Genomic DNA, 22,507 nt, shown 5'->3' with positions numbered 1-22,507 from the left:
GAAAAGGGCGCTTTTTCCGGAGGATCGGGGCCAGTCTAGACGCTCTTTTCCGGCTTTTTTAAAAGCCGGAAAAAAGCGGCGGACATTTTTATTTAAATGCCGCGGGGGATATTTAAATCCCCCGCGGATTTCCCTACGACGACTCATGAAATTTACATGCCCCTTCCGGAAAAGGGGCCAGTGTAGACGTAGCCTTATGGTGGGACATGCAACAAAATCCAAGAGTTCCAAATTCTGGTTATTTGTATGGCCAGTTTGAAGTTTTAGCATCCAAACTTCAGGTATGAGCATCTAAACCCAAGAGCAACACTAGAATCAGGTGCATAGCCACTGGTGGGCCTGGGTGGGCTGTGACCCACCCACTTAGGATCCCGGGCCACTCACCTCCCCCAGGTGGGTCTGCTCTCACCTGGATATGGGGGCTTGTACCGATCTGCTCAGTGCTCAAGCCTGGCCTGGGGTGTGGACTGAGGGGCCAGCCCTGCTCTTCTCGGCTGGCATTCCCCAACTCCATTCCCTCGCAGGACTTGTGTGCCCCCATGCCCCGAGCCCATTCTCCAGCAGGGGGGCAATCCCCAGACCCTGCTTCGTGGCTGGAGCCAATGCAAACACCAGCGCCTCAACCCCGCCACCTGCTTGGAGCACTGGAGCAAGGCAAGCCTCCTATCCCAGACTTTGCTCCCCTCTGGGAGTGGTGGGCTGAGTGGGGGAGGGCAGATTAGGGCCAGCCCTGACACAGCTCCCTGGGTTGGGAACAAGGCAAGTCCTACTCCCAATCCCCACTCCCAGCACCGGGAATGGGGGGCCTGAGCAGGGCCCACACCCAGATCATGTTCCCTTCTGGTGGCACTGGTTGAGCAGAGCAGAACAAGCCCCTAGCAGGAGCACCCCACAGCAGCAAGCCCTGAGTACCAGGTGAAGAATGGAAGACCTGTTTTTACAGGGTCCCTTCCCCATGGCTAACTGAAGGGGGGAAGCTGGCCCATCATTGCCTGCCCACCTGAAGTCAGTGCTCATCTACTTGTCACATCCTGGCTATGCCATTGACTTGTGTACAGGTGATGCACAATAATTTTAGCTTTATTTCCTAACAGTAAAGACCCAGGTCTTTATACAAGCCACTAGGGTGATGGGAGAGGTTGGAAGAGAACCCTAAAATTATTCTTTGATATGAACTTTTCAGAAACACATAAAAATAATGAAACCATCATTGAACTAAAATCCAAAGGTCTTCAGTACACAGCGATCACCTCCTAGCTGTTCCTAAAACATTTCATTTTCTTTGGAGTGGCAGAGTATTTTAGTTTTACATTCACAGACAAGAAGCCAGTGTTTGTTTGTTTGTTTTTTTTTAATTAAGGGGCATTAAACTCTCAGAACAGGACAGGTGCAGTCTGACTAAAACCCTGAGCTTCTGAAATGATCTTTTATTTTAAGTTGCTAGAGGAACATGAGCTGGCCCAGTCAAGAATTTTGTTCCTCACTTCAGCCGTGGCTCTTTTAAAAGTTTCCAGTTGGCAATGGGGCATTTCAGTGCAGTTATTCAAAACATGATATGACAGGATAAACAAAGCGAAGGTGTCCTTCATGTGTAGCATGAAGGGAATGCCAACAGATCCTTGCGGATTTATTAAGCAGGCTAGTGGCATTTTGTTTAAATGGGTAAAAAAGCCAGTTCAGTTCTAGCAATGTTTCTCTCCATCACCTTTTTATTGTTATCCCAGTGTCTATTGTGATGAGATTTTCCTGGTGGCAGGAACTGGAGTTACTGTATCAGTGCCCATTGACAGATGATAGCACTGTTTAATAGGTAGATTTCTGTATTCTGAATGCTGCTTCTTTCTGTCAGTCTTGTTGAATGACTGCAAGGTTAGTAAAAAAAAATTTGGTGTGATTCAGGACCACCAATGGAAAGGATTAGAGGGGACAAAAAGAGGTGTGTGATGGAGAGTGTCACGTGCAGGACTGCTGAATCAGCTGCTGTAGTTATGAAATAAACATGCAGGAAAACAAATCTTGTGCAGTTCTTGGATGCTTTTAATACTGTGTGCCAGAGAGATGTTTAAAATGTTCCTAATTCTGAGAACAAAAGCATCAAGCAATATATCCAGACAATATCTCTAACCATCACCTAATTCTTCTCTCCATGCCACCAGATATGGAGTCATAGTTTCCATGTGGTGTTTGTAGCTGATCCATCGTTAGAGTGGAAAGCATGTATGGTACAAGATAGTTCTAGTAAACTTTGCTTCCTGTTTTTCCCTCTTGCTGACTGTGTTTTGAGAACAGAGATTTGTTTGTCCTGTTTCCGCAGGGGAAGCACTCTTTCGTTGAACAACAATGACCCAGAGACCCTTCCCAGTAACGTGAAAGGCACAGTGAGCTCTGTGAACCGAAGCAATGCCTCCACTCCAGTCCATCCGAGGTCACCAGCACTGAGCACACGCAGCATGACTTCAGATTACAGCAGGGTAAATGTGGCAATGCTATTGACTGAGCACATCTGCTCTTCTGACACCATAACCATACACACCACAGTCAGTACCTGGTCAGCTTGTAACCAAGAAAGGCTAGGCCTTCCATGGCTAATTCTGTTTATTCCTTAATCCCATTGTGAGACATTCTCTCACCATAATGAAATGTGTTCAACTCATTATCAATTACCTGGGTTTTGGATCGACAAACATATTTTTCTTATTCTAAAATGCCCTGTTATCAACAGCTATTACTTACATCTTAAATAGTCATTTTTAAAATGTAAGAAGCGCCAATGGACATAGACTCCCCACTTGAACTCCTCTATTTAGGGATTGATTTACTTAGGGCCTGAGGCTGGGACCAGGTGGAGTGGGAGGACTTAGGTCCTATGATTCCCCCTCCCCTTAAAATGAGGTACATCAGCCATGGAAGCAGGGGGCAGGAAGTCCAGCACTCCAACCTAGCTCAACTGGCATTCCAAGCCCCTCTTTTACAGTCTTATGTCAATCTCTGTTGTTGATTTTTTTTAAAAAAAGTGGTTGGAGCAGGTAAAGAACTAAAAGCTGTTGCAAGATATCTGTTTATAAGCAGTGATGTATGTACACAGGTTTGGAAAGTGCTAGGTTTTGAAATATAGCCTTTTAGTGCAATTCTGTTTCATGTAGTTCCATTGTGTTGTGCTATAATCCCCAACAGTCATTTAGCAGGGCAGTGTGATCAAGGAAATTGCTCTTACTGCTGCCTAATTAGCACAAAACCCTCACATTTGTGGAGGTTTCTCATCCCAAAATTGCCTTACAGTGTTCTATAGCAGCTAGTTAGCCTTCTACCAACATCAGTCCAATAGAGCAGTACAGGCTGAAGTCAAGATACTGAAAAACAACAAAGCCAAGGTTGATGATCAAATCACAGCAAGAAATGCGAAGTGCGCATGATGTTACTACACTAGCAAAACTGACAGAGCTGTTCAGTGAAGTCTCAGAGGAAGAGACTCCTCCTCAACTAGTGAAAACATGGCTTACTTGTCAGACTGCTCAAAAAAAGGTGATCTTACTGACAGTAACAGCTGGAGAGGAGTTGCACTAGTCTCTTGTAGGGAAAGTCTTTATTGCAATACTACAACTATATGGAATAAAAGAGGCAGTAGTAGATGCATGTTTAGAGAAGGATAGATTGGAGTCAAGCCCAAGTGATCACACGTAGATCAAATGTTCACACTGAAGCCTGGAATAGAACAATGGCGGGCTCCCCTTACCAATTTCCACAGGTGTTTGACAGCCTCTAAAGGCATATGGAGCAGAATACTCTTCGGTCTTGTGGAATTCCAGCTAAAGTCAGCAAGATCATCAAGGCTTTCTACAGCGATGCTAAGGGCTGTGGAAGGGTGAACAACCGTGTGACAGAGTTGTTCATGGTGGACACTGGCATCTCTGCTGCTGTTTTGCATTGTCATACACTGAATAATGAAGATGTTCATTAGCATACACACTCTGGCATATCCTGGGAAGTGGCAAATGCCAGGAAGACACAGACTTTGCTGAGAATATTGTGCTATTAAGCAACACTTCAGAAAAGCTATGAAGGCAGATGTCTTTGCAAAGGCCAACAGGGATCAATCGCTTATACCAAAACAAACATCCTTGAAAACCAGACATCAAGCAGGAACATCCTAATAGCAGGCCAAACACATCAAGAAAGTAGAACAGTTCATTTATCTGGGCAGTACTGTACTAGTTGGGTTAATAATTTTGGTTGGACATATTCCTGCAGGTTTCATCACATGGAAAAATCTTTAATTCCTGGAGAGTCCAGGACAATTCTAGAGGGTTGACAACCCTAGCCAAGAGAGAGATCTCAGGGAGAAAAAACAATATCAGGTATAGGAAAGGCATCCACAGCATTCACTAAACTCAACAACCTATGGACATGAAAGAGATACATTACCAAAATAAAACTGAGAATTTTGTAATAGCAGTGCTAACATGCAGCTGTGAGAGTCAGAGTTCTTCTAAAACAGTAGATAAAAAAACTAGATGTTTTTGAAGATAAGTGCCTACAAAAGATTCTGGGCATTGGATGAAGAGACTTTAGCACCCATGAAGAGATGAAACGAATCACCAACAAGCAGCTTCTCTCCACTAGAATAAGAAGGAAGTGATTCCCTATCTTAACTTAATGCCACTTGACACTTAAGTGTTTCCTGAAAAAGGGTGAGGGGACGTGCGTGCGCAAACCTGCTTTGGCCTACAGGGAAGTTAATGAGCTTCTTCACATTGAATGGTCCCTTAGAATATGCGTTGAACAATCTATTCCACCTTGCCTTTAGCTGTGACACTCAGGACCTATTCCAGACCTGAAATAGAGAATCATAGAACTGGAAGGGACCTCGGGAGGTCATTGAGTCCATTCCCCTGCGCTCACAGCAGGACCAAGCATCATCTAGATCAGGGCTACTCAACATGTGGCCTGTGGGTCACATGTGGCCCATTGCCTGTTTGCTTGTGGCCCACGGTGCAGATTGGGTTTGCGCAGGGCTCAAAGTTGAATAGCCCTGATCTAGATCATGAAGTCGGTCAAGTAAAATATATTACCTTTCCCATTTTACCACTGTGTGTGCGCGCATGCTCAGATAGATGCAGTGTTCTTGTAGCTGTGTTGGTCCCAAGATATTAGAGAGACAGGGTGATTGAAATATCTTTTATTAGGCCAACTTCAGGTGGTGAGAGAGAGACAATATATAGAGCCCAGTTGAAGAAGAGCTCTGTGTAGATTGAAAGCTTCTCTCTCACCAACATAGGATGATCCAATAAAAGATATTACCTCACCTGCCTTGTTTCTCTGAATATACATAGCTATTAATCCCCCATTATCTCTAATGTAGTCCTTTTTTTTTTAATTCAATCCTGGATGGGTAAGGAGGCAGCAGGGGGAGAGGCAGTGGAGGGGAGGGAGTGAGTGAAGGGGATGGAGCCGAAGTCCCAGGGCTTAAGTCCAACCCCAGTGCCTCTGGGAAGGTGGAGAACTCACTGGCTGCCTGCGCCTTCAGTGTTTGTATCTCCAGTGGAGGGTCTGGGGAATGGCCCTCTGCTTTGCCAGCCCTATCCCCTCCAGTCACTGCTAGAAACTGTGGCTGCAAGAAAAGTCCTTGCTGTCTGCATTTGAGAAACATTTGCACCACAGTTTTTGGTTTTGTTTTAATTGTGAGGTAGTCTTTGTTTCCCCTTAATGTCACAGGATGTCTTTTCATATTCTTGGCTAGAACAAATCTAGTCTTTTTGTTTAGGGATATTTAACAGTGAAAACCCACACATTGATCTGAGCCAGAATATGCTATCAAACTTACGTTGTTGTTTATGTCCAATAGAATTCAGAGTATGCTAGGTATGATCCAAATACAAAAGAAAGCACAGTCTGTGTTTTGAGGATTTTAAACTCTAAAAACTCAACAGACAGATTGTGGGGAAGAGAAATTTGTTTACCTTTGTGTTCTTAAAAACTTTACATTATCAGTAGGTAACCAACCACTACATCACAGGCTGTTCACCTTAGTATTTTTGTTGTTCCTCCTTTTCCTTCCTTCTGCATTCTTAGAGTAAAAACTATCTGGAACATGGATCCTGCCTTTTTTTTGTGTCTGTGCCCATGCCTAACACAGTTATTGGTAATAATGTGCTTGATTATAATATTCTCATTTCTGTACATGTTAGATGCCTGTGTGTTTGTCAGCTGCTCTCTGCACCTCTTCCATGCTGCCCTTTATGCTAGAATGCCTTCCTGTAAGGGCTCTACCATTTCTTCGCCTTCATATCTCTCCTTGTGAATCACCTGTACAAGGACACCTGGAAGAAATCAGTCAATATATGACAGTTTAACTCAGGGAGAGATAAATAAATAGGCATTTACTTTCTTTATGGCCTTATCTACACTCAAGGGTCATACAACCACACTAATGTGAATGCAGTTATGTCTGTAGCTATTTACGTACAGGAACTGCTAATGTTTGTATGGCTGTAGTTATGTCAAAGATTTGTATTCCTAACTAAAAAAGGCATGTTGTATAAAAATGGTGTGTAAATTAGGTATATTTAGAATGCTGAAAAAATGGCAAATTTATATATTTGATTGTATTCCTTGCCTACCCATACCCTTCTTTCCCTGCTTTTCTGCTTAAATTGAAAGTTTAGGTTGTATGCAGGGGTTGCTTTGCCATTTCCCTTTATATAATGGGGCCACAATGCAAATTAATTATAATATGAACATTTAATAAGTGATCACATATTAGTAGTGTTCTTTTGGGTTATGGGAATTAGACTGACCATAAATGAGCTTGCTCTTATTGTGCTCAGTGCTTAAGGAATATATATTATTCATCAGGACCCTGGTTTAAAAAATGGCACTTCTGTGCCTGAAAGTGAAAGTGTACCTGAAGATTTAGTGAAGAGGCACCAGAGAAATGCATCTGGAACACCTTCAATAGCAGTTTCTAGAGCATCTCTAGCATCAGGTAAGTGTCCATTAGTAGTCCTAATCCTTTCTGTGATATTATTATTCATATCCTACATACTTTCTTTCTGTTGCTGTAATGAATAATAGATGAGATGACTGTAAGCACAGTTGAGTTTACTGTTGTTAATTCTGACACTAGCAGGTTTATAAAAGGGAAGAAAATACCCTTTCCTTGTTTCATATGGGGGAAAAGTGTGAACCTAATTTAATAAACTGTTACTCTTTCATTATCTCTTGAAGAGGGACAGATAAAATGATTCTTTCATTGTATGATGGTGAGTAGCTGAAATTGACACAATAAGGTTCACCCAAAGCCATTTTATAGGAATTGGTGAAGATCATTCTCTTTCTCATTTGAAACAGAGGACAGAAGTCCGTTCACTTCCCATTGCTCAGCCATTCCCATAATCTGTCCTGTTCAGCCTTTCAGAGTGATGAGCCAGTCTATAAATCACAGCAGGGCTGAGCCACTTTATTTCTGATGAGTTAGTCTGGACTAGAGACTGGGTAGCACATCCCACAGAGATAATCAAAGGAGCGATGTTTTCACCTTAGATTTTTCTGCTTGAAAGCAGCAAAGTACCTTTGAACAGGGGCTGCATCAGTAGGAAGAGGCATTTCTGATTGCTGCTTTCTTTGTGCAAGGAGGAATTCTCCTTCTTTCACATTACCTGATGCAATAAAGTCTCTTTGGAAAAAGATCACTAGCTTCATTTCACCAAGGTGAATAGGAGGCTGAAAGTAATCATAGGCATGCTAGAAACATGAGAGTCACCAGCCCTGGGCCCTGCAACTTCCTCTCCTATTTCGAGGATCTTGAAGATGAACTAGAGAAATCCTTACCCAAACCAGCATGAGCTGCATCCCAAGGTGAAGGGGTCAAGTCAAAACTTCTTTGACCTAGGGCCTAAAGTGACTTCCTTCCTTTCTTTGTATGGGGAACAGCTGCAGCAGCATGGAATATTCGTTAGAAGAGAACTAAGGGTACGTCTAGACTATATGCCTCTGTCGCCAGAGGCATGTAGATTAGGCTACCAGACATAGGACAATGAAGCGGCGATTTAAATAATCGCCTCTTCATTTAAATTTACATGGCTGCCGCGCTGAGCCGACAAACAGCTGATCAGCTGTTTGTCGGCTCAGCGTGATAGTCTGGACGCGCGGGTGTCAACATCAAAGGTATTTGTCGACCACCCAGGTATGCCTCTAGACGTACCCTAAGATAAATCTTCCAAAAAACAGCCAATATGTTTTACACTATTGGCCATTAGCTGGTAAGTCAAGGTCTCCCATGTCCCAGAGAAATTTCCCTTCTCTCCACATGAGAACCAGCAATACCAGACATAGACATTTTCACTGCCTTCTGGTATCTGTGATGTTTTGGTGGTTCACATGGACCAGTAAATGTCCTGTCACAACATGCCCTGTAATCTTGGGTATCTTTGTGCTGTGCTGGCTCAGAGTCCTGACACCAACAACTGGCACACACCAACCCACAGGGGACAGAACCATATAGCAAAGAATAGTGCTGGAGGAAAGGAGATATCCAAAAAGCTGAACACTATGGTAAAAATCACGTTTCCTTCATTCAGTGAAGATGCTTCTATACCACAATCGAGTGCGTGGCACAAATACCTGGACGGAGATGAGTTTAATTCGGTTTAAAAAAAAACATGCTGGTGTTGTAGCAACTACTACTAAAAAGTGGCAATATGAAAAGAAGAGTTTTGACTAATGAACATCTTCCTTTCTTCTTTTTTTTCCAGATCTCAGCAGATCGGAGATAGATTTGAGTGGGTCCTTCTCAGAAGAAAACAAGGATACTATAAGCTTAAGAAGTAAATCTGTACCTGAAGCTTTAGACCAGAACCTGGTGAGTTAGAAATGACACTAACTCTCACAAGGTGGAAAAATTGTTACTCTAGCTTCTGAAGTCAGTATAATCTTTAAACTTGTAGCTCTGCACAGGAGTGAATTTAGCTTTTTATAAATTCAAGCCTGCATCTAGCTTATGCTGCAATCATAAGAATTTAAAGCACCTCACACTACAGTCATTTTAAAAATTGGAGTAGAATAGTATTGGATTAATGGAGACAAATGTGTTTGGGGCGGGGTAGGGGGGGAGGAGGTGTTGGCAATAAGGTGTGTCAGTTCCATGGAATTTTGTGATCAGTTAAAAAATGTTGTCCTTGGACAGCATTGCTTTCCAAGCATGGTGTGTATGGATTGATTCAAAGTAATAGCTACATTTAAGGCTCTTTATAGTTATGATAAAGCTATTCATCTGGGAATTTTTTAGTTTATAAGTGGATGGAGTCTCATCTTAGAATGATGTAATACATTACGCACTTCAGATCTTCACTAATTCTTGCCATATTGGATATTTTATTTTTATACTAAGTTATACTCAGGATCAAAGCCCCTCAACCTTGTTTCTTTCTGGTTGTCTGTTCTAGTCTTGCAAAATGTCACCCTCCCTGTCTCCACTCCCCAGTGATATCTGTCACCTTCTATTACTTTTTAACTTCTCACAGACATTCCCATGCCTGATAATAGGGGAAGTTTCTGTGAGGTAATGACATCCCCAATTATCACCTTTAATGTCATTACCTTACAGAAACTTCCCCTGTTATCACCCCTATGTCATTACTTCACAGAAACTTATCTTCTCCTCTCATCCCCACTCTGTTCTAAAATTTGATTTGTCAATTTCACATGCGTTCATTTTTTTGATTGTATCACTTTGGTATATATGGTTGTGCCAATTTTCTTCCACATATTGATCTGAGGAAGTGGGTCTGGCCCACGAAAGCTCATCACCTAATAAACCATCTTCTTAGTCTTTAAAGTGCTACATAGTTCTGTCTTTTGTTTCATCCCTGATAGATGTCTGTCTAATCTGCTCTTAAATATCTCCTGTGATGGAGATTCTACAACCTCACTAATTAATTTATTCCAGTGTTTAACCACCCTGACAGTAAGGAATTTTTTCTAGTTGTCCAGATCATTTTGAATTTTGACCCTATCCTCCAAAGCACTTGCAACCCCTCCCACGTTGGTATCATCTGCAAACTTAATAATTGTATTCTCTATGCCATCATCTAAACTCATTGGTGCAGATATTGAACAGAACTGATCCCAAAACAGCTCCCTGTGGAACCCCACTTGTTTTGCCTTTCCAGCAGGATTGTGAACCGTTAATAACTACTCTCTGAGAATGATTATCTATCCGGTTATGACCCCACCTTATAGTAGCCCCATCTAGATTACATTTCCCTAGTTTATTAACAAGAAGGTCATGCGAGACTATGTCAAATGCATTACTAAATATAAATATAACACTTCCATAGCTTCTCTCTTATCCACAATGCTTGATATCCTATCAAAGAAGGCTATCGGATTGGTTTGACATGATCTGTTCTTTACAAATCCTTGCTTGCTGTTACCTAGCACCCTATTATCTTCCAGGTGTTTGCAGATGAATTCCTTAATTACTTGCTCCATTATCTTTCTTGGCCCAGAAGTTAAACTGACTGGTCTGTAGTTTCCTAGGTTGTTCTCATTTCCGTTTTTATAGATGGGTTCTATATTTGCCCTTTTCCATTCTTCTGGAATCTCTCCCGTCTTCCATGATTTTTCAAAGATAATAGCTAAAGGCTTAGACGCCTCTTCTCTTGGCTCCTTGATTACTCTAGGATGCATTTTATCAGGCCCTGTGAAGGACGTGGCCCTCTGTGGATCTGTCTACAGCACCATTGAGTGTTGGCTTGGGACCGAATACACTCATATTCAATTCCCTGTTCTGCCACAGACTTTGTGTGACTGTGGGCAAATCACTTAGGCTACATCTAGACTGCATCCCTCTGTCAGCAAAGGGATGCAAATCAAGCACTTCCAAAGTGCAAAGAAAGCCGGGATTTAAATATCCCATGCTTCATTTGCATAAAGATGGCTGCTGCTTTTTTTTAAAATAGGGCTTTTTCAGAAGAAAAACGGCAGTCTAGAGGGGATCTTTCAAAAATACAACCCTTTTTCGAAAGATCCTGTAAACCTCATTTTTGGAGGAATATAGGATCTTTCGAAAAAGAGTTGTATTTTCGAAAGATCCCCTCTAGACTGCCATTTTTTCCAAAAAAGCCCCGTTTAAAAAAAAAAAAAAGTGGCAGCCATCTTTATGCAAATGAACCGTGGGATATTTAAATCCTGGCTTCATTTGCATTTTTGATATGCCTAATCTACAGCACTCTGTCGACAGAGAGGTGTAGTCTAGACACAGCCTTAGTCTCCCAGCTGTACAGTGGGGTTGCCAGCATTTCCTGGCTTGAACGAGGGGGGGTGGCATAAGAATTAATTCATTCAAGGCTGGGAGGTGCTCAAATACCCCAATGATAATGGGCATATAAGTACCTAAGAAAGACAGGAACACTGGCCCCAGGATCCCTTGTCCCAAAGTGACAGGTTAAGCACCAATGTTGTGTTTATGAGGTGAAGGTTGTGGCCTTCACAGTGTTTTAGGTTTCCTGAAAGTGGTGTGGGAGGTGAGAAACAAGATGAGGGATGTCTGAGGGGTAGTGGGCAAAACGAAGAATCCGCTCCTAGAGGTTGAGAAGGTTTCATTTCCCTTACTCCTGGTCAGTTCTATTTCCCTTACTCCTGCGGTGTCTGTTCCTAGATGGTTGCAGCTGCTCTTGGTGTGGGGAATGTCCTGCACAGATGTGAGAAGCAGGTTGCCTGGATCAAGTGGTCTGAAAGAGTGAAGGAAGTCACTTGCCTCCTTTGCTTCCAATCATCTAGTAGTGGTTTTGGTAGGGCACTGTCTTCCTTTCTCAGGGAGAAGAACTAGAAAACTGACAGGTCTTTTCTTTTTCTGATTCCATAAGGCTTCTTGGGTGCAATTTCTAAATAGACTTTAAAAATTGAATACTGTGTTTCTGGGGTGGGGGGTGGGGGTAGGAGTGAGGAGGGTAGAGTTAATAGTGGTGTCTGCATCAAAGTTGAGAGAACGTCCTCTGATGGTTCATGTTTGGGTTACTGACAAAAAATACTTCTGTCAGAACAGGGAAAAACAAGGAATTAAAACAATCAATTAAAAAGTGTATCAGCAAACTAAATTAGTTTTTAAAGGTCTATTTAAAGAAACACCTATTCAGCCACTTTATAGCAATACAAATCATTACTCACCACTTCCTCAGCCATTTTAGGAGAAGTAATTAGATTAGGTATGTGTTTATAACCCTGACAGAGGCAATGAAGATTACTTAGTCTTCTACTACTTCGAACTTTAATAAGCAACAGTAACCAATTATGTGGGTATGCTTCTATAGCACCCTTGAGAAATATACTTGCTGCAGTGTAAAATGAACTATGGGTCTTATGGCAAATGAGAGAGTCTGAGGTAAAATGCTAGCTTTCCCAGCAATATCTTGTTTTCAAGAACATGCTCACAATCCATGTTTAGATCAGCATGTAGGTGGGATTCTCAAAGTCCTAAGGGGATTTGGATGCTGTCTTCCAGTTTTCAAAACATCTGCCTAAGAGATTTGAGTAGTCAATTCCTGTTAAAGCTAATGGCAGCAGCTTTGAAAATCTGAGGAATAACCTTTACAATTATTATTAAAACCCCTAGAGTCTCCACACCATTCATATAAGAGCATAGTAACTTTCTGTTCATTTGATTTTTTTCCGTTTTTATCAAAAGCTAGCTCTTAAGATGAGGCATACCTGGGTGGTCGACAAATGCCTTTGATGTCGACACCTGCGCGTCCAGACTACCGCGCTGAGCCAACAAACAGCTGATCGGCTCAGCGCGGCAGCCATGTAAATTTAAATGAAGCGGCGATTATTTAAATCGTCGCTTCATTTTCCTATGCCTGGTAGCCTCATCTACATGCCTCTGACGACAGAGGCATGTAGTCTAGACGTACCCTAATTAACAAATTGTGTTTTACAAAAATAAAAATATATACACACTCATACCTATGAAAATACAGTATAATGTCTTTGTTAAAATTTTATAATGCTGAAGAAGAAAGAACCATGAATTTAATGTCCTTGGAAATTTCCAAATTAACTTTTCTGGAAACAACACGTTTCTTTCAATGGCCCCAACTATGACTTGAAGCATCAGTCAATAACAATGTGCCCTCTAATTTTTCCATAGACAAGCGGAATTAATTTTGTTATGTGCACTAATATGGAGATGGTATGTGGCAAGGGTAGGGCCAGGGGATTCAGAATATGGGAGGTAACTCATGGTTAGGGCAGAGGGTTGGGGTTAGAGGGTGTGTGACAGCTCTGACTAGGGATTTAGTCCCATCCCTCCCTAGGCTCCAAAACTAAATGCATGTGTGAAGGTATTTAGCAGTAATAGCAGAATTCTGGGTAATTCAGGTGTACTACTGAGAATATAGAGTGCTTGAAAATTGACTTCATGGTGCAGTGTCCCACCATGAAAGACAAAAATCAGTTTCCTATGCTAGGGACATAGAAGACTGGAGATTTCAGTTTTCAAAGAGCTGAAAGATGAACTAAAAGTGCCCTTTGTTCCTGCTGTGCTGCTTGTGAGTGTGCAAATGGTTAAAAATGTAAATAAAAAAACTCTGGAGATTTGAGTTTGGAAGGTGTGCTGACACCATCTTCCTTAATCAGAAAAATATGGAATAAAACCCAATGAAGGAAGATTTGCCTAAACTGAGTGACTTTCTTTGTGGTTAGGATTACCTGGATGAGATAGAGGAAGACGCAGATGACATTGTGGCCTCTCATTATCTTAGACATCGTGGAGCCTTGGCAAGTGGATTATCAACAGTAAGTTTTTCATTGGAAAACATCTAGAATTCCCTGTCTCTCACTAAACAAACAGTTTCTTGTTGAAGCAGAACTGGGCTAATGATGCAGCACACACACTGAGCATTCCATTTAATTCATTAGACATTTTTTGTAATGATTCATATCCCAGCCTCCTTCCCTGCTGCTGTTTAGTAGTAACTTTGAGTTCTTGGTGTTTTCTGTGCACTGTGTTTTAGTATTCTCATCTATATAGTTAAAATCCCATTATCTACAATCCCTAATGATGCAAAGATCCATTTGTTGTTTATAGTGTAGCTATCCTCCCTGCACACTAGTGATTTGAGAGCTGGTCTCCAGAGGCACTGAGCACTTTGCAGAAGGTGTTGAGTGCCCTCACCTTGAAATGGTCCCAAAAGAAGTATGGAAGGGACACTGAATACCATGTTCTTAATAGTAATTAATTTTAACTGTGATGCAAAAAATGAGAAATTACAACTTAAAAAATAGAGTAGTAAATCTGAAACATCTGGCCAATCAAGATTCTCTGTCAAAATGAGCAAACTTAGAATAGCTGACACTGATATAAAGAGATAGTATGGCTTTAAAAGAAAATCCTCTGTCACTTGTAATGATAATCCTCTGATCAGAAGGATGTCAAACATCAGGAAAGAAAATGCTTATATTTGATTCTTTTTTAATAGTTTTGTTAATAGGTGGCAGTGGAAATTTCCCAAGTTCTGAGGCATTAGAAAGGGAAGAGACACACAGATATCCTTATGATAGAAAAGATTTTAATTGATAGTTGAAGGATTGAGGCTGTTGTTTGTGGGTAAGGAGGGAAGGAGTAAATTATTGCCATTGTTCATGCGCTCCTGACAAGTGATAAAGTGAGATACTACCAAGCTTATGCTTAGAGAGAATAAAAATAGGGATTTGTAGTGTGCAGTGAGCTCAGTTTTTCAGAGTTAGCTTAAGTGTACTGGTTGACTTACATCCTTTTTATTTCATTAGAATGGGATCTCACCTTGTTTTGTCTCTCCTTCCTTCTCATTGCAGCCTTTGAGGAGGTTGTGATTGGTTGGGCTCACTTTGAGAAAAGCTGAGTAGCTTTTTAAACTCCCAACAATTTACAAGTGCTTTCCTTTGTGCATTGGGATTATGTGCTAGTAGCCTCAAAACTCATATGGAGTTGGTACTAATGGTGGCTCTGACCATCCTCATATATTCCATTCTCTAGGCAACATAGTCCAGCATGACTCATATGTTTTATGCCATTTCATATGTCTAGAGTAAAATATTTGGGGATCAGATCTGCAGAGAACATTTTTGCTTTCCATTATAACTACTGTATGCCTCTGCAACTCATTCCCATAACACACTACAAACTATAGCCAGTAGCTGGAACACACACTACTACCTCTTCACTGAGTACAAAGTCTGCAACCACCTCAGATCCTCCTGCTGTCTGTAAAGTGAAACCACAGCAGTTGCAGATAAACCACCTTGCTTCTGCCAGTCACTTCTCCCAGTTAAGCTGCATGCCTTCTCTCATTTTACAGCAGCTGCAGAGTCCACAGGTCTATGTGTCGCAGTCTGCAGCAGGTAATAGTGTTTGTGAGGTTGGGAAGGAAATGTGCTACCTTGTTCTTTGTGTTCTTTGGAATTCAGTTAGACAAGTTGATAGGAAAATAACATAGTACAACGCATATGTAATTATCTTGGAAGCTGATGATAAACTTTTAAGTTATTACATTCTCTATGGAAAAGAGAAGACTGAGAGGGGACATGATAGCATCTTTCAGGTGCCAAGGAGGAAGGAAAATTATTCTCCTTAACTTCTCATGATAGGACGAGAAGCAATGGGTTTAAATTGCAGCAAGGGAATTTAGGTTGGATGGTAGAAAAAAATTCCTGTGTGTCAGGGTTGTTAAACAGTTGCCTAGGGAGGTTGTGAAATCTCCATTCTTGGAGATATTTAAGAGCAGGTTAGATAAACATCTATCATGGATGATCTAGATGGTGCATGGTCCTGCCATTAAGGCAGAGGGCTGGACTTGATGACCTCTTGAGGTCCCTTCCAGTTCTTCTATTCTGTGAACCAGATTCTTAGTTCTAACAAAGCTGCTTTTTGCTATTCCAGCAGTGAAAATCAGCCTTAAATTAAGTGATCAGATGTGCATTCCCTTAGAGCAGGAGAATACCTGATGGAATAAAGGTTGGTGTAATCATTTCTACACAAGGGCTGTGACTACACTGAGCCACTTATTCCGGAAAAGCAGCCGCTTTTCCGGAATAACTTGCCAGCTGTCTACATTGGCCGCTTGCTTTTCTGGAAAAGCAATGACGATCTACTGTAAAATTGTCAGTGTTTTTCCGGAAAAACTATGCTGCTCCCATTCGGGCAAAAGTCCTTTTCCGGAAAAACTGTTCCAGAAAAGGGCCAGTGTAGACAGCACAGTAGTCTTTTCCGGAAAAAAGCCCAGATCGCGAAAATGACGATCGGGGCTTTTTTTCGGAAAAGCGCGTCTACATTGGCCACGGACACTTTTCCGGAAAAGCATCCTGCCAATGTAAATGCGCTTTTTCCAGAAATACTTCTAATGGAAAACTGTTCCATTTTAAGCATTTCCGGAAAAGGGTGCCAGTGTAGACGTAGCCAATCAATTTATACTCACTGAAATAGGAGGCAAGCTGGTGGGAGTGGTTGGTGCACATAAATTAGAGCCATATTTAGGCTTTTATAACTAACTTCTGAGATCTGATGACTGACTGACTCCCCAGCAGCTCCAGAGACTGGGAGATTGCAAAAGTGCCATCCTTGCTCCACCCTCTCTTACATTTTATGCCAGGAGAGCTCTGTGAGACCCAAGATTGTGGCAAATAGGGATATAAAATCCCATTTAATTGGTTACATGGTAGCCAGGTAACCAATTAAAGAGGGGGCGGGAGGGGGAAGATGCTTCAGCCCAGCTGGGCTGGAGTGCCCTCCTGCTCCTGCCACCTGTGGTGACCAGGCTGGAGAAGCCCCACCCTGGACAGTGACTGTTCTGGCGGGCTGGAGTTCTCCCCAACTGCAGTGGACCCTGCAGGACTGGAGCAGCCCCCTGCTCGTGGTGGGTGGAAAGCTGCTCCAGCCCTCACAGGTTAATTGGAACCAGTAAGTGTCACCCAATAAGGGCGAGGCTTATTGGTTAACCATTTGAATCCATAGTGGCAAATATACACAGTGCCAGTGGAATGCAGCAATCTCTGGGTTGGAGGGTGGCAGTTAGTGATCTGGACATTTGATGTAAAGGAAATTTTGGACCACAACACTAGGAAATTAACTCTTTTTATGGAGTGTGATATTGCATTTTTAATGCTCCACACAAAGTGGACAGAATTCCGTCAAAGGTCATCTCTAAAAGACGTGCAGTCAGTTGCCAGCATGGTATTCAGCTTGCTTTGGAGAGAAAGGGCTGAGTCAAACTTCAGATTCCAGTGTCCCAAGGAATTCAAGGAATCGGAGTAAAGAGGTTTGGGTACTTCAGGCCAGATCAGCCCCTAGTAAGCAACTGTAACTGAATCAAAATCAATTGAATTACACCCACTTAAACAAGGTTGAATTTGATTCAGTGCCAGCACCAAAGGCTTACTAGTCTATAGGTTTTATAGATTAATTTCTTTCCTTGGTCTTCTGAACCCTAAGATATGATTTGCAGAAGCTCATACTCTTGGTAAGGGCCCTTAAATGGTATCCGTATTTAATGAACATTTTTCATGGCGCTTTCAGCACCAGCTTTTTTCTTTCTATATGGATTCCTTTTGACCATTCTCCTAATCTAAATGCAGCCTTCCTTCTGCAATAGAACTGAGATGATCTCATGCCTCAGTGCTCCTTTCCTCTTCACGTCCATCCCAGCATGCTTATTAAAATCACTGCATGATACGGTAATGGAAAAGCTTCTATCAGCAAGCAGCTTTTCTTCCCTCCTGGAGGGGATCAGTCTTCCAAGTCTGTTGTGACTTACTCTGAATGTATATCATTGATTATATTCCTTATCTTTAATATTCATGCATTTCTGATTTTATTTAGTTTATTCTGTGCATCTCATCCTTCAACGTTGTTCAAATTTGCTTGTGGATGAATTTTAGCCTCTGATAATGTATTACTAGTTACTGTACTGTGGCCTAAAATAAACCTGTAAATGCAAAATATGCTCTAATTTTATAGAAAGCCGAGTAAGGAGATTAGCGCGTAGAAACTTATTTGCTCCGAAAATCAAAACCACAGTATTTTGGCTAAAAGTGAAGAGATTATTTTTCGTGGGTTCCTCCATTGGACATAATAACTTGTCATGATATGGCATCAGAATGATTTCTTGTTCCAGTGTCTTATATTTTACCAATAAGATGTAAAATGCTAAGCTGATAAATACAGGGCTTAGGTGTTTAGTAAAATGAAATTCAGCACTCTTTGTGGTATTTGCGACTTACAGTTATCACATGATTATATTTTCTTTAAACAATATTTATCATATTTAACACAACTCTCAGCATAAATCCCACAAAACAAAAGGGTTTTATTGTAAGAAGTGAAATATTTCAATTATCAAATGTTTTCTAAATTAGTCTTTGTGATTTTATGAATGGTTTGTTAGGAATGCAGGGATTTTCTGTTTCAATTCTGGACTCTACTTGTGACTGCTTTAGCTATGTTCATTTCCCCATGTATTCCTCAACAGATTCAAAAACGGGCTCAGATTAATCAAAGAACAATCCTTTTTTTCCACAGATTTAACATAAACATGTGAGGAACAGATTTTCAAAGGCTGTCACTTATATCAGTACATTTCTTTTACATGAGTAAATATATATATTTTTGTGCACAGAATAAATAATTACATTCAAATTTAAATGACCCCATTTTATGTGCATAATGATTGAGATGTATAAATATTAGGGGTGCACCGTAGATAACACCCTTCAAAATGTAGCCCTAAGTGTATTGAAACTAGATGGAAATCTAATCAGTAATGCAGACTGTTGATTGCATGGTGATCTGAACCAGTCCTATCGTAGGAATTTGAGCCAATGTGTATAAATTACTACAAATACCTTGTTCTGACTGGAAAGTGGTAGCTCCATATCCTTCTAGTGTCATAGCAGAATTGCAGTACAAAACACACAGATAGCAAGTAAGAGCCAGAGCACTTTTATGATGTATAAAATTAACATCAGACTTTTTCTCTTAAAAAAAAAAAGTTACTTCCTGGGTGTGTGGTGTTTTTTTTGGGGGGGGGAGGGGTTTAAGATTTGAGGTATCAATAATATCCACACTGGCCCTTCCTTTTCTTTCTTTGCTGCAGGACCTTAGCAAGATGTTTGGAGGGCCTAACCAGTAATATCACAAGAGGTTATTGCTTAAGTTGTGCCTCAGACATTCTCCCTCTGATTAGAAAGGAACTGGTGATCAATTTATAAACTCCTGTGACCTCACTGGTGAGCAGTGTTCCCTCTAAATTGGAGGCAGCACAGCTTCACAGGTGATTAATCTGCCCAGCCCAGTCAGTCATCTCCATTCATGGAGCCTTGAGCCTCTGACTGGGTGGGGCTGATTAATTACCTGTGAAGCTGTGCTGTTGCACAGCTTCCAGGGAACACTGCTGGGTGGGGAGACCCTTCAGTCACCTTGCCAAGGTCTTTCATCAGCAAGAGGAAAATGAGCCTGGGATATTCTTATGTCATTTTTTCACAAAATTTGGGGCCCATCTTAAAGGAATAATGAAAGGTAATGTGGGAAAAAGGTTGTGTTTATATGTAGCCTTAAAAACGCCACAGAATTAACCTCTCAACCTGCAAGTATTAGGAAAAGCTTGATCTAATCACAATTCTAGTTTCTTATGAAGGCCCCAGTGCTGCAAACTCTTACGTAGACACTTAAATGTTCACACAAGACCACTAATTTCAATGGGAATATTCACATACAGAATTGACTCATGTGTTTCCAGGATTAAGGACCAAATTGCAAATCTGTCTGACAAGCTGGTATTCACATTTAATTTGTTTGGTGCTACTTTAGTACTACAGATTCTGTCTAAGTTTGCAGCTAACTTATATTGCTCCAGTTAAGTAGGTGACACTTTTTCACTTGTTAGATGGTTATGGAATTCATTAGTGGAGGGGGATTTAATTACACCTTAGTCCCTCACTGCTAAAAGTACTATAGCACTATGGTTTAGCAGCACCTCACTACATGTTGAACCTCTCTAATCCAGCCCTTGGGACCTGACCAGTTCTGAACCAGAGAATTTTCCAGACCATGGGAGGTCAATATTGTTTAGCAGCATTACCAACACTTCCACTGCTTACTGGGCTTTCAGAGGACATTGAGGGGTAAATTAGAGCTAAATAACAGCACAGAACACTGAGAGCCAGGACTGCTGGCTGTAAACAAACTTCATGGGACCGCAGGAAATTTGGTCACACCCATGAAAAGTGAACATCCAGCTAATCAAAATCATTCTGGATGACAGATGTTTCCAGACCAGAGAAGTTCAACCTGTGCTATACATACCTGTGTAGTCTGTAGAGCTTGTCATTGCTTTTCTGAATTCTTACTGCAGCTATCTAATGCTATTTTCTTTTGACCTTTGCACTGTCTTCCTGAAAGAACTTTTCTGAAGGCTCTGACAGGAAATGCTCCTTCTTAAATGTACCTGAAGCAGATGGTGATACTGTGAGTTTTCTTGCTTCCTCTGAATTGCTTTCCTGGTATTCTAGAGTTTCCCTCTCATTCCTTCTCATTTTCTTTTTGGTTGAGAACTTTTTAGTGGCTGATATAGGCTTTATACATACAACAGTTTAGCGACACCAAACATTAGATATGTTTTTGATCAATATTACTTAACAACCCAACACAAAATGTATGTCAGACTTTTTAAAAATGGGTTTCTACAGCATACGAACTGTTTCATTTTTGTATTACAAAGATTTCATTCTTTCCCAGTAAGTGTATTAGGGACAATTAAAAAATTGGTGACATGTGCTTGTGCTCTTAGAAGTACCCATGATTAGGTGACATTACTGTAAAAAGGTATATGTTTTTATGTCCTTTCCATTAGGGGGTTTCACATCATTTCTTCTGATGCATCTGGTACTGACCACTGCCTAAGACAGCATACTGACTGAGAGGAACCATTGGGTTGCCCGAGTGTGGCACTTCTCTGTTTCTGGGGCTTGCTATGTGATCATAGACAATTTACTTAATGTCTGTGTTACTCAGCTGCCCCATTGAGAAATGGTGATTGTACCAACTTACCCACCTTTATAAGTCACTTTGAGTTTAACATCTGAAGAAACACTGTGCAGGCATTTGAGATATTGTGATACCTTTCTATAGCAAGCAAGTGATAATTCTGTTTGGCCTTTGATATCCTAGTTTTCATAGCAGGTTCAGCAGAACAGTAATTGCAGGGCTTTCATTATTTGAAAAAAAGCTGGTTCTGCAAAGAGAATGATTGAGCTTCCAAGTCATCTTCTTGGTCTTTATTTCAGACTAGCATTAACAGCATGATGAGTGTTTACAGTGAAACTGGGGACTATGGCAACGTGAAAGTCAGTGGGGAAATACTTCTCCACATCAACTACAGCTACAAAACTGGTGCCCTAAACATCCTGGTAAAAAACTGCAGAAACCTGGCCATAGCAGATGAAAAGAAGCAAAGAACAGATCCGTAAGCACAGAGAATTTTCTTCTTGCCTTTTCCTACAAGTGCGAACATTTCTGGTGTGGTTTTGCCAGTTGGCTTCCACAGACTTGGTTGTTTTTATTCTCTGGTAATAATTTACTTCTTGATCTGCAGCTATGTCAAAGCATACCTCCTGCCAGACAAATCTCGCCAAAGTAAACGCAAGACCAAAATCAAAAGTAACACCACTAATCCAGAGTTTAATGAAACACTAAAGGTGAGAGCACTGACATGCCTGTAATCCAAGCTAAACTTTGCCATTAAATTAATTTGTTTTTTCATTTATTTATACCACAGATTGGAAAATTGATTTTAAACATTGGGAAATGAAGTTTAAAATGAAAATATTTGAGTTAAAATCTCTAGCTGTCATAATGATTGAAGCTTTTGGCTTTTTAGTATTGAGGGAGAGTATTTATTTTGTTTTTCCTTTCCAGGTACAACATAACTTTTAAAATTAAACCATTTCCATTTTACAGTTTCATGGGTGTGTTTCACAGCCCTTAAAATCTCCTCTCTGTGAGTTTCTAAGCAAGGGTGATGGGAGTTTGTAAAGTATCTAAATGACCTCACAAGTCCAATTGAAAGTCAGTGGGATTTATACTCTGAAGTCCTTCAGACCTTTGAAAATCCCACCTCAAATGTTTAATTTTTTTTTCTATAGAGGCTAATAAAAATGTGTAAAGAAGTTTCCTTTTAAAGGGGCTAACATAACTTTTCAGCCAGTATAGTTGGCCTACGCTGGCTATAAAATCATTTTAAAAATATATATACCCCTGGTCTGGCCAGACTGCTTACCAAGGGGAGACCTGTTTTATAGAACTATTTGTAAAATGGTTTATAGTATAGTTGAGTCTGGTCTGCACCGGGGAAAAATGAGTGAGTATCCATCTCATATCTAATGCTGTTCTGTAGCTCAATCCTAACATGATTTCCAAACTTCGTATAAAAGGGCCCTTATAATCTGATGACATGTTATATATGTGTTTGTGTGTGTTCTGACA

The 22,507-nt window shown here is 41.0% G+C and overlaps 1 protein-coding gene across 5 annotated transcripts in view; it reads left to right on the top strand.

Moving 5' to 3' along the window:
• SYTL5 (synaptotagmin like 5) overlaps nucleotides 1-22,507 on the top strand; it is a 150,549-nt gene that overhangs the window by 107,374 nt on the left and 20,668 nt on the right. For 4 of the 5 annotated variants that reach the window (XM_075913248.1, XM_014578968.2, XM_075913249.1 and 1 more), the window contains exons 7-13: nucleotides 2,315-2,471; nucleotides 6,853-6,982; nucleotides 8,751-8,857; nucleotides 13,699-13,791; nucleotides 20,426-20,491; nucleotides 21,310-21,488; nucleotides 21,618-21,720. In XM_075913248.1, coding sequence (XP_075769363.1) covers nucleotides 2,315-2,471; nucleotides 6,853-6,982; nucleotides 8,751-8,857; nucleotides 13,699-13,791; nucleotides 20,426-20,491; nucleotides 21,310-21,488; nucleotides 21,618-21,720 — 835 coding nt within the window. The remainder of the gene's footprint in view (nucleotides 1-2,314; nucleotides 2,472-6,852; nucleotides 6,983-8,750; nucleotides 8,858-13,698; nucleotides 13,792-20,425; nucleotides 20,492-21,309; nucleotides 21,489-21,617; nucleotides 21,721-22,507) is intronic. The other variant, XM_006133933.3, reaches the window with a different exon arrangement.

Source organism: Pelodiscus sinensis, chromosome 1, assembly GCF_049634645.1.
Source record: "Pelodiscus sinensis isolate JC-2024 chromosome 1, ASM4963464v1, whole genome shotgun sequence".
NCBI classification, from domain to species: Eukaryota; Metazoa; Chordata; order Testudines; family Trionychidae; genus Pelodiscus; species Pelodiscus sinensis.
Note: the sequence above shows the minus strand (reverse complement) of the source record. Positions and strands in the feature narration are given on the sequence as shown.